A 12,162-nucleotide genomic window follows, 5' to 3' on the forward strand; every position below is an offset into this window, starting at 1 on the left:
GATTTGGGCACTAGAACTGTAAAAGAAAGAAGCATGCACTATTACTTGGCAGATCAGTTTTAAATTTGAAAAACACCTATTATAAGGAGATATAGTAGTGTTGTAAGTGTAAGCTCTGTACACCCAGCTGCAAAACACAGCCGTGACTTTTATCAGACAGCACCTACAGCTGGTCAAAGAGCAACTACAGCAGGGACATGGGAGATCCACTGTGCATCATTTTCAGTCCTACAGCATATTCGGTTTGTTATTTGAAAGAAGAATCCTGCAGTATGTACATTTGAATGATTATTCAGTTATACCTTTTTGTTACAAATGGATGTACAGCAAAGAGCAAAGTTTACAGCAAAGGTGTAGGTGTGAGCAAGTAGAAATTCTGAGTGACTCACAATTGTTGTCCTGGCTTCCTCTGTCTTTGGCCCACTGAACTTTACAAAAGCCTAATGTTGTATTACAAACAGTGAAATGCATAGCAATTGTATGTGGTCAGTGTAATTTTGTTTCACCTCATAAAATAAATAATCTTAAATAATGGTACTTGTACTTAGTGCTCTGTTTGGTTTAGGTACAAAGTGTTACAAAAACTGCATTTCTAAAAGCTGTCGGTAGGTCTGAGACTTTCCAAAACTATGCAGATCTGTAGCAGAAACAAAACTTAATTCCCAACAAACCATCATTTCTTTAAAATTTTACTATTATCAGTGAGAAAAAGCACTTTTAGGTAAGTAAGTGTTAGAGAAACATTCAGTTACATTTCTCAGAGAACTTGATGGTTTGGCTTTAGGTCAACTTCTGTATTTAAACCCAGTATTTCTTAACCTGACAGCTAAATTTGTGCTCCTTATCAGATTTCTTCTTGAGGGTACAACTATCACTTGTTTGAAAGTTGTTGTTAATATAACTTGATTTTGTTTGCATTGTTGCAAACACAAATGACCATCTACAATATTCATGGGCTTTCACAGCTATTTAATTCTGAGAGCTAAACAAACATATCATGTCCTCAAAAAAGGCTGATTCTTTTCTGAAAGACTGAGAAACTCCTGAGAAGACTTTAGTTAAAAGTAAAGATGCAGTACTAATTGTGCTGTCTTAAGAAAAACAGTATTTTCTGGAGCAAGATAGCATTTCCTGCAAGTAACTCCACTGGGCTGGCCCCTTATATCAGTGCTCTTCTCAAAGTTGTCTTCACAACATTTGTAGGACGATGTTAATAGACACTTCTACTCAATGTCTGTGCTGATTTGCTAAATAAAAATGGATACAAATAAAGAGACTGACACGACTGTTAAATTGCTTCAGTATTTCTTGAGAATCCTGTAACTCAACACATGGAGAAATGTAATGAGTTTAAAAGGCAGAGTGTCTTTACTGATACTCACTTTTCTACCTGAACTTCTTTCCTGCGGCACTCGTAGGAACTTCCAAAAGAGGTTGTTGCAAAGACGTGCTCTTTGTGGCGAGCCCTCGTGTGCGGTGTAGCGTCTGCAGCGCATCCCGGCTCGGCAGAGCAGCTGGGAGGCCAGAGCTGAGCAGCGAGCGCTGTTCCAGCCGGCCAGCACGGCGCTCCGGACCTACCGGCATCACCGCGGGCCGCATCTCAGGAATGCAGGCTCCCCTAGAAAGGTCTGCAGGAAACAATATAAGCTACACATACTCCAGACTGTTTTTTTCTCTCTCCTATCAATTTTTCTCATCTTCCATTAAGTATATAAATAGGAATGGTTACATAGAGTTCTTTCTGCCTGAAGTAGAACATTTCTTCCAGTTTAATCCATACATTTCCAAATTTGGCAAGCAGAACAAGAGTTCTTAGGCAGAGAAAAGCAGTAGAGACCCCCATGATGATACAAATACTTTTTGTGTAAGCAGTGGACTAATCCTTGCCAGGTTAAAGCCTCACAACTTTTAATTTCACAAATGTGAAGTTCCTTGAGCTTGCATTTTGGTCTTGTCAAATTTTTACAATCAATTACACAAATAATTCTGCAATATTCTGAAAAATCAATATAGAAATAATGGAACTGGTGATTCATTAATCTTCATTCTGTTTCCAACTCAGCCAATCATAATCTTATGCACATCAGGAAGAACGGGGTTTTTAAAAGTAAATGACAAATTCTAGGCCATGCTGCTACACAGAATTTTGTTGAATAGCATACTTGGGCTCAACAAGCATCTGACTAGAGAGAAAGGAAAGCAGTTAAGTTAGTTACCACTACTGCTAGGAATACAGTAAGTACATTAGCAAAGTCCTATATCACATCTTAGTGGGATAATCATGCTAATATTTTTGATTATTCAGAGACAAGTAAGTACTTCCTGTGCAGTGTATGTTCTGCAAGCAGAGTAGACCTCAGCCTTTTATTTCCAGAGAAATTCTACATCCTGTGTGATGAAGCAGTACATACTTGGGGAGTAACATGAAAACCACTAAGGGAATCCTCAGTTGTACAACTACAGAGATTAAGTCTTACAAATAATTCAATGTGTCTTCATGATGTGTAAAATAAATAGTTAAGAAATACCTGAGCAAGAAACTCAGGTGACAATGTATGCGAGCTCATGAAATAGTGAAGTTAGTTAAAAAAAAAAAAAAAAAAATGAAGAGGCACTTCCTTGAATTCAGCAGCCGCTAGGAAAGATGTGTTTACTGTAGGCAATGGTGTTCCACAAAACATGCACCTTACAGACCTACCACTTTGTTTTACTGCAATTGCATGCTTGCAGGAGAATACTGACAGCCCAAAGACTTTCATCAAACACTTCAAGTGCTGCTATCTGGTCAAAAGAACAAAACAAAACCACTCGGGTGAAGAAGGCAGAAGCTCGTGCTGTTTCCTGAGAGGCAAAATGGAGACAGCCCCGCTCGGAGCCACAGGGTGAATTCCCACGCAGCAGCGCAGTCTTTGCTAGTGCTGCCGCCTTCAGGAGCCCGTGGTTCTGCTCGGCGCTGCTGGGACAACTCTGCGCTGCAGTAAATTTCTAGAGACCAAACTCCCGAAAGAGATGTCTGTTAACAGATATTTTTTGAAAAACGTGGTTTTCTATTGGTGGCATTAAATTCAAGAATTCCAAGTGTTCTTGCAGCACTCTTCTCCCTGCCTCCATTTCTGCTGGTTCCCAAATAGACTATGTGAAATGCGGAACTGTCCTATAGGCTCATTTTTAACACTGAATTTAAAATGCCAGAAGACACTTTCCTGGCAGCACTAGCAATGATCTGAACACCAATATATTCACAACTGCAGTGCCACAGATACTAGGTACTGAACAAACTGAGTCATCTTTCTCAACAAAGAGAGAAAGAGCCTAAAAAATGTGTTCAAGTTCTTAGAAATCCTTTAGGACTTATTTTTTTTTACACACACACATATATATATACACACACACACAAATTACTACCAATAAAAAGAGGAAACAAAATTGCACCAATATACTTTAAATCAGCTGTACCTAGGGGAAGTCCCTTCTATTGAATGATACTTTATTTGAAAGGGAAGTCTTTACGGGTTTCTTTTTAAGGTCCTTATGTTTTAATATCACTAGTTTAATTTCTTTGATTGGGTAACTTAGCAAGCAATGCAACTATGGTCCTTGCTTTATCTGTACAGCATAGGCCAGACAATTTTTTTGGATGTTCAGCTTATGGCCACTGCAAACAGATATCAAATGATTTGACTTCAGTATTTTTTAATGCCAATGGCCTATAGCTGTGACTTGCAACATTTATACAGAACTGTTATAGCTTTGTAACAGAGTCCATCCACCTCAATTTAAAACTATGGAGCAGAGTTATTCTCTCCTATAAAATAATTTCCACACAGCTGTCATTTTTCTGAAAATGAAGTTTCAGAGAAACTATCAGGATGGGTAAGGAATACCTGAAGCTCCCAAATCTGTGATGAATTATTGTCACTTATAGACTGACTGTACTCTCCAGTCTTACTTGAACACTTGCCATGTGATCCCACATTGCAACTAGCTGCTAACACTTTCCTAATTGTGTAGAGTATAAGCAGCTAAGTAGCAGCCTCTGGCCAAGTCTACTTACTTGCTGATCTGATCTCCCTGCTCTCCCTACCACCGGGATTCCATTCACTCATGGAAGAATGGCTTGATCAGCTCCTCAGGCTTAGGTGCTTTTTCAAGGGTAGATTCTCCACAGACAGCACATGGAAACTGTTAAGTGCGCAGAAACAAATGAAGTTGTTAATCCTTACCCTGCTGGATCACAAGATGTCTAGAACAGCCTAGCTAGCTTAAAATGTTAAAATGTATCTCCAGTATGTAGGAGACAGATATCTTTAATAAGGCTGTGGGGGGGAAATTAACACTTCAGACAAAAGTATTTTACGATTAGATTTTTCAAAATTAACTTGTTGCCTTTATTGATACACTTGACAGTTGTGAAAGATAATTGGCAAGGAAAGCTTACAGAATCATTTTTCTGCTTGCAACAGAGACCATCCAGAATTAAGATAATCACTTAACTGCACAGAGAAATGATGTACGAAGGCAAGTAGTTCTCTGGTATCTAGTCTGCATAAGTTTTTTTTTTTTTTTAAGCTGAATAATACTGCATATTTCTTCTGGAAAGAGTAATTCTCCCACCCACCCCATTTGCTTATGTTCTTCCACTTCCAGAACTGGATGTTAGCTTTGCAGTTTGGCTGTGAAGACAGACAGATTCAGTGTGACACAGCAGAGAGGCAGTTACATGCATCCCAGTTCTGGAAAAAGCAGGCAGTTCTATTCAGCTTCACCTCTTCTTGCCCCGGCCCTCCCCCCCATATCTTTCACTTCCAAGTTGCAGTCAGTGTCCATCCATATCCATACTAAGTAATGATTATTCCAGTTGCAGCCTCATTTCTTTTTCTTCCCTTTGCCTTTCTTGCCTCCCTCTCCCTGCTGAAGACTTTGTTCACCAGCTCCCATTTTTTGTGTTCTTGTTTTCAGTTTGGGAATAGTTTCTGCAGCATACAGCATCACCGATTTACCTGAAAATAAAGAGTGTGCAATGAATACATCATAGGTAAAGAACCTTTGCATCATTTTGAAGGTTACAGTCTTCAGACCCAGATTAAATTTTTGTTAAGGTGGATACAAAATACTCTTTTACTTCCCACTTGCATCTGGAAAATTGTGCAAAGCCTTCGTTGGATTTTCTTAAGCACTGGACTGAAAGTATCACAGCTCTCTAGAAGCCTGTCATTATTTAAACCACATTAAGATCTGTCTTGCAGAGCAGTCAAGACTGAGGTATTTCCTCCTGGATTACCTGTATCCGAGTAACAGGTGACCAAAGCATCTACACCCTTTCAACAACTCTCCCCCCTACTTTTCAAGGTAGTTGGCACAAAATAACCAGGCAAATGATACAAGCATCTTTTGGGAGAAGAGACACTAGCCTTCCTAAAGAAACACAGCTTTAAATATTCACCTTACCAACAGAATTCTTAAGCTCATTCTAAATTCAGCAATTTACTTGCACCACCTTTCATATATATATTTCTTCAGATATTTGCTTCCCCTTTACATTCTGAGTACTTGTCAGAGAAAAAAAAATATATCAAGAGCTGTCACATTTGCTTGTTTACTAATAAATAGGAATAGGTCCTCTTGTATAATAAGTTATGAATTTTCAGGGTCCCTCCCACTTTAATTTGTGGAAATAAGCATACACTCAGTAGCGTAATTTATCAGTGTGTCACCTGTATGTAACCTAAAAAAAAGGTGGAATTTAGCCATTTTAATACCAACACCCATTCTGAAAAATTACATCCTCCCCTGTCCCCAAAATGAATGGTCAGTTTGCTCGCTACAGCCAGGATACAACTTTCCCCCAAACTTTTTTTTCCAAGCACTAAATAAAAAGGATTAAAAACAACCGCACTTTACAAATTCCACTTTTTTACTGTATTTGATTTAAAGAGGTGAATTTCTTTGATGTTGATTTCCAAAACTTTTCATTGAAGCTCATTGAGCAAGGATGATAATAAAGACAAAACAAAACAAAACAAAAAAAAACCTGTTTTACTAACAGTTAAAGCATCTAATACAGATGCTCTACTCACGTGTTGGAAACTGAGGTAAGCATGGGTTGCCATCATCTTGTTTGAGCTGAATTCGTACTCTACCCCTGTACTGCACATCACGATTCCACTCTCTTGGATACATCTTATTTTTCTGTCATATGAAAGGAGAAACTATTATTATTATTTTCAAAAGTTAATCATTAGAAGTAGCTACTTTTTAAGATTTAATTTGTATAGTTCTAGGTTGCAGAATTAGTTTTCACTGTTTCTTTCTCCGTTACCAACTTTGGAGAATCTAGTGTAGTCTTCTGAGAATGTGTATGTAAATACATATAGATATCGTACAGTTATTTTTTCAAGGCTAAGGCATCATTATCTATGAGGTATGTGATTTTTACCTTGCATATAGTTTTCCAACATCTACTTAAGTACCTTGTTGTTACTGCTCAAAGAAAACAAGTATTCTGGCTGATGATCAGAGCTTTTCAATTACAAGTTAACCTTAGTTGTAAGAAAAGACAATGAAAGAAAGAAAATGAGATCAAATTTTTTTGTTATTATTACCTCTACGAGTACATTGAATCCAACCGCTGCACACACATCCTGGATTTCTGTAGACGTTGGATTTTCAACAGCCTGTAGAAACACATTAGAGTTACTCATTTTTAAATATTTTGTTACCTATGTGGTAATAGTTTGATTCAAGGTTTCCACCAATACTCTACAACTAGAAAAAGTGGATGAGGAAAGACAAGGCACAGACCATGACAAATCTGCTGTAGAGTCATTTGTGAGCCCTTCTACAGTCTAGAATACATCAAAAAGAAAAAAAAAAAAAAGAAGAGATGTCACATCAGAAGGAAAACAGGGAAGAGATTAAACAAAAATATTTAGCACAGGGGAGAAAGTAACAGAATTGCCTAAGGAAAAGAAAAAAAAGAAATGAAACAACATTTATTACACTACTACCAAATTAAAAAAAAAGAAAGGAATAATGCCTGAGAACAGGAGTTTTGCAAGAACAGGACATCAGGTCTCTCCCATAAATACAACTTTTAGCAGATCCCTCACATAAATACAACTTCATTGGAACTTATCTTAACATGGCCATATTTTGTGCTTTGTCACTTTGTTACTGTCAAGAACTTAAAACGCATGTGTTACATACATTTAGTAGTTTTTTTTAATGCGTCCAGAAATAGATACAATAATCTCACTTTTTTTACAGGATTTTAACAAAGAATTTTTATGCTATAAAAGGCTTATTTCACTGCTTATGATTTTTTTTTACTACTATCAGTAAAGAAATCAGTTTATTGATAAATCAGATCACCAATCATACAAGCTTTAGCTTACTATTGCTGTCTATATCACTCACATAAGTTCTGTAGTAGATTATCAAGTGTATTATCTTTCCGTACTTCATCTCCTGCCAAAGGTTGCTCACATAAAAGTACAAAGTTAAAGCCAGTGCTCTTCTGACAAGTTCACATGATGACACTAAACTATCTTCAAATGTTTTAAAATTTCCAGGTACCAGACTGTTTGCTGAGAGGCAAAATGGAAGATCAACGGCTTTGTCTGAGACTTAGCTTTATTTTCCAATTCCCTATGTACACTGCAAAGAAAGACATTGTATTTCCCTGTCACCCACAAATTACTTTGTCTATAGGTATCCTTCTTCCTTCTGCTATTGTCTTCTTGTTGTTTAGATATGCGGGATAAATGCAGATGAATCTAGAAGAGAAAACATTGCAAGATGAAGTATGCAGTACAAACTCCTTGTTTGATCAATGGTAAAAACACAACAAAACAGCCCATTTCAATAACATGGGAGCTCCTGCAGTTTAGAACAGCCGGTTATTTTTCCCTTGACTAATTCGAAACATTGCAAAATCCCATTTCCATCGGAGAGACTTTGCAAGATACCAGTTTCAGAAGCAAGATGCAGACAAAGGAAGGAGCTACCTCCTAGGCTTTTTTTAGGGGGGGCGAGGGAAACGAGGTTGAAAGAGCATGTTTGACCTACAGCATCCCAAAAAAATAAAATCTAATACATGTATTGCACTCAGAAACTCAGAATTACAGAAGTCTTGCTGAAAAGTTCTAATACCCTCACTGCTGATTAATTTCAATTTCTTGATAAAGTCATTTTATCACGGATTTTCTCTGTTTCCCTTGCTCCCTATTCTCCCCATAAAAAAACTATCCAAACACAGACTAGTTACAAAGCTTCTGAAAAACTATGCTTAAGAGACTTGCTAAAACCAAGATTTTGTCAAGAGATTCAACCATTTTTAAGCACATGTAAGGCCAAAAGTGACAGAACTTCACTCTTGCTTCTCATCAGGCAAACATGCTAGCACATCAGAAACTAAGGAAGTAGAAATTGAGCAAATTATCTGGAGTAGACTGGTATTCAGGGAGCTGGAGACTGACAAGAGTCACTGATGAGGGTTAAAAGGTGGCATCTCAGGGAGTCTGCTTCACTGAAAGTCTACCTCACTGGAAAAGTGTACCTTGAGTAAACATCTCTTGCTGAAATTAGCCTCGGTCATCTCAACTCTCAATAGCCTCCTACTCCCAAACACCTTCCCAACGATATTTTCTCCTCTAATTAAAACTCTTTTTATAAGGTAGCTATTGATTGTACGTAAGTGGCAGACATCTGCACAAATAAAACAATCTCATTACTGAAATCCACAGCCACCAACACACTGCAATGATGTCTCCTCAGTTTACTTTTTTTCTGTTTTTTTTTTTTTCTCTGAGAGAGAGAGAGGAGAGATTTAAATGAGACGGTTGTGCAACACTGCAGCGCCAGGAAAGGCTACATTCTCACTTCTTGTATCACAGGATAAATGGGCAGTGATAGTCTCCCCAGGCCCTCCGTCCAGGCTGAGCCTTCTCCACACGCCGTCACGGCGGGGCTGTGTGCCTCGAGCAGCTGCGCACCACGGGGCTGCACATCTCTACGCGGCCCGGGAAAACCGAGCTCTGCTCAGACACTGCAGAAAGCGCTTGGCATGACCAAGCATTTCAGCTACATTAAATTCAATATGAAGCCACTAACAACAAAACACAGCTCTCCAAAACGCCGGCACCTCGTACGCAGTGTCGAGAACCTTGGTTCCTTTTTATATACGGAAACAGGGCAGAGGCAGTGAAAACCTCTCTCAAACGAAGAGCTTAAAAGTAAACGCAACCCGCCACCCAAACACAAACACGACAGCGCAAACGAGCCCACGGCGCGTCACCCTCGCGCCCGCCCGCCGGGCCCCTTCCCGACACGGGGGCCGCGGCGGAGCAGGGCGCAGGCCACGCTACCTCTCCTTATCGGCCGGGGACGCGGTGGCGGCCGCAGCCATGATAACGGCACCAACGGCCCTCCCCGCCGCTACAGCCGCACGCCGGGCCGCGTCACACCACCGCCGCCACACGGCAGAGATCCCGCCCCTCCCTTCCTGGGGGCGACCGCGGCTTCCGATTGGGAGACACTGCTGTCTCTCAAGCGCGCCAGCCTATAGAAGGGCGCCACGTCCATAGCGGCAGGGGCCGCGTGGGATCTCCACTGCGCAGGCGCCTCTGGAGGGGGTGGCTCCTGCGGCGGGGCGGGGCGGGGCGGGGCGGGGCGTCGCGTCGCGTCCGTTAGGGAACGGTCCCGAGGGGGCGGTGTGAGGTGGGCAGCGTGGCCCGTGGCGCTGCCCTGGTCGGCGGGCGGGAGAGTGTGAGTGTGAGTGTTGCTCTGAGGGTCGCCTCAGCCCCGTAGCTTCGTGCTGAACAGCAGAAGCGACGCCGAGGAGCCCGCCGGTCGCATTTTCAGGCTGCGCTGAAAATGGCGCCCGGCTGCTCGGGGACGCCCACTGCTTGGTGCGTGCGGCCTTGGGGGGATGCTGTGGAGCAGGTCAGGGTGAAGGGACCTGGAGACCGTGAAGAGCACCACAACTTCCAGGAAAGGCCAATGGTGTTCATGCACGTCAGTGTGGAAATCTGTGACACCACGGGAACGTTCATAGGAGTGGGACATACCAAAGATCATTTCAGTGCTAAGGCAGTGGCTCGTGTAGCCCAGGTATCCAAGGACATGACAAGTGAACCAGATCTTTGAAGACAAGAACTTCTTGATCAATACCTTAAATGTCATGTGAGAATGATCCTGCACTAAAAAATCTTTGTGATAACTTGCCAGCATTTCGGGACACTTCAATCCTGAATGAGCTATTTTGCCATACAGAGTTTACAGAGATCATATCAAGGGTGGCAATCAAAGAGCAAACTTATGTTTCAGTCAAAGCTGTCAAAATAAATGCTATATATTGTGAACACAGTAACAATATTATGCTGTCTGCCAGAGGGTGATGTTCCTGTTGAATGTTTGGTGGAGTCCCAGTAGGCAAAAACCACCCAGAAGCTTGGCAGCAGCAATCAGCTCTGTCCTTCATGAACACAAAGTGCACAGAGTTGCTGCTCGTAGGACAGTGCAGCAGTGATGATGGGTGGACTGAATGGAGAACAAGCCCTAATGAAAGATGAACTCACAGAGTACATTTTGTGCAATGCTACATTCTCCAATTAAATCTCTTCATTCAGCAGCTATGCTCCAGGGCACACAACTGAAAGTACTTTTGCCCTTTTTTTTTTATCTGAATTGTTATTATTTTTCCCCCTCTTCAATAAAGCATGAAGTACCAAATATGAGGAGGCAGAGACCTGCCACAACACAATGGAAGTTCCAGGAAAGAGCTTTAAGGACAGTCCATGAAAACTGGAAAGAGTTGTGAAGTGTTTCAGGAAGAATCAAGGTGGCATTTAGCACCCAGACACAAGTTATTTGGGCCACTGATTCTTTTGAACGGAAGGCAGTTCTGTTGTCTTCTTGTGTTCCCTCTTTGCTCTCATTAAGCCAGACATGAACATACTGTTCAAACTGCTACAGAGCAGCTTTCAAAAATGTGATTGCAGCTAGGTGAGAGCAGACCATGTATTGATACCTCTTTAGAAAGATATGCTGGTGATGCAAAAAGTTACATAAACTGAGCTGAGTGAAAATATGAAGGAAGCTTTTTATACAATATCATGGTATTGATATTTTCTGATGCATAGATGTCATAATTCACTATGCCATTATTCTACAAAAATATAGAAGAATTTTTAAGTGAAATTATAGCCTCTAAATTATGATTTTGAGACCTGTGATGGCATCAGAACTGAAAGAATTCCTTTTGACACTAAAATGTGTGGAAAACCTACTTGAGAAACACAAAAAAGCACAGAATAACTGGTTGCTTTAGCAGTGCTGTTAATGGAGAATCAGCCTAGTGAAGTTGCAGAGCATTTTGCACGGCTGAAGAATGGACAGGCACATGCTTTTTAAGCAATGCTGTCAGATGCTGTGAAGAAAAGCATTCCTCTTTAAGTGGTAATTAATGGCCTTTTTTGTTGTTAATTTATAGCAGCAAAAGATTCTCATCTTGTTAGCTTGGTAAGGAATTATCATCGCGGTTTAGCACAATACCCTTCCTTCAATACACACAAGGCGCCTGCTGTGGGGCTTCTGCGGAGTCACCCCCCAAACCACCAGCGTTAGCAGGAGGCCAGCAGGAGGGCAGGTGGTCAGGCAGCGCCATTTGCCCATGTTTGCTGCCCGCACGCGGGCTCTGCGAGCCTGCAGTGCCAGGCTGCGGCCTTGTGCTGGTGCTCACCAGCTGGGTTTTACTGAAAAGCTGGGTTTTACAAGAGTTTTGTTCACAGCGTCTCGCCCTCCGTGGCGCCACAGACAGACTAGACTACGTTATAGTGTCCTAATACCCTTACTGAGCACAGCACACTTCTAGTCTGATGTTTAAATGAAACGTGCTAATCACTAAACCATGTTATTATATTCATAACCTGGTCTTGAACAAAGCTAGATCTGTTTTTGAAAAACAATATTCTAGCAGAGTTTAAATAAAGAACTTCCTAATGCTTTTAAGGGAAAAAAAAAAGATACTGCCACTGTTTCAAATACCATTAATAAAAATTAGGCTAAAACCTAATAAATACTAAAAGTTACTTCTCCATTGTGCCATTTTTTCCTTAGATTTTTGCAACATTTCAAATGTCTCAGTTTGTATATACCACTTTC

General features: G+C 40.8%; 1 protein-coding gene across 1 annotated transcript; it reads right to left on the reverse strand.

Annotated features, from left to right (window-relative positions):
- Positions 1-4,364: 4,364 nt before the first annotated feature.
- Positions 4,365-9,424, reverse strand: SRP19 (signal recognition particle 19). The gene is made up of 5 exons (XM_088528157.1): positions 9,366-9,424; positions 7,700-7,775; positions 6,603-6,674; positions 6,078-6,189; positions 4,365-5,000 (listed from the first exon to the last, which is right to left on the reverse strand). Exons 1-5 carry the CDS (start codon positions 9,404-9,406, stop codon positions 4,867-4,869), a joined length of 435 nt encoding a protein of 144 aa, XP_088384283.1. The 5' UTR covers positions 9,407-9,424; the 3' UTR covers positions 4,365-4,866.
- Positions 9,425-12,162: the final 2,738 nt, after the last annotated feature.

This window comes from Tinamus guttatus, unplaced genomic scaffold (genome assembly GCF_059628265.1).
Source record: "Tinamus guttatus ecotype Peru unplaced genomic scaffold, ASM5962826v1 Tinamus_guttatus_pri_ptg000304l, whole genome shotgun sequence".
NCBI lineage: Eukaryota > Metazoa > Chordata > Aves > Tinamiformes > Tinamidae > Tinamus > Tinamus guttatus.

Bases quoted from the DNA above. Each gene is read 5' to 3' on its own strand.
- SRP19 (XM_088528157.1), bottom strand. From the start codon at position 9,406: ATGGCTGCGGCCGCCACCGCGTCCCCGGCCGATAAGGAGAG. The intron at 6,675-7,699 runs GTAATTTGTGGG...GTGTTTCTACAG, and splicing joins GAAGGATACCTATAGACAAA to GCTGTTGAAAATCCAACGTC. The intron at 6,190-6,602 runs GTAATAATAACA...TTCATATGACAG, and splicing joins GATTCAATGTACTCGTAGAG to AAAAATAAGATGTATCCAAG.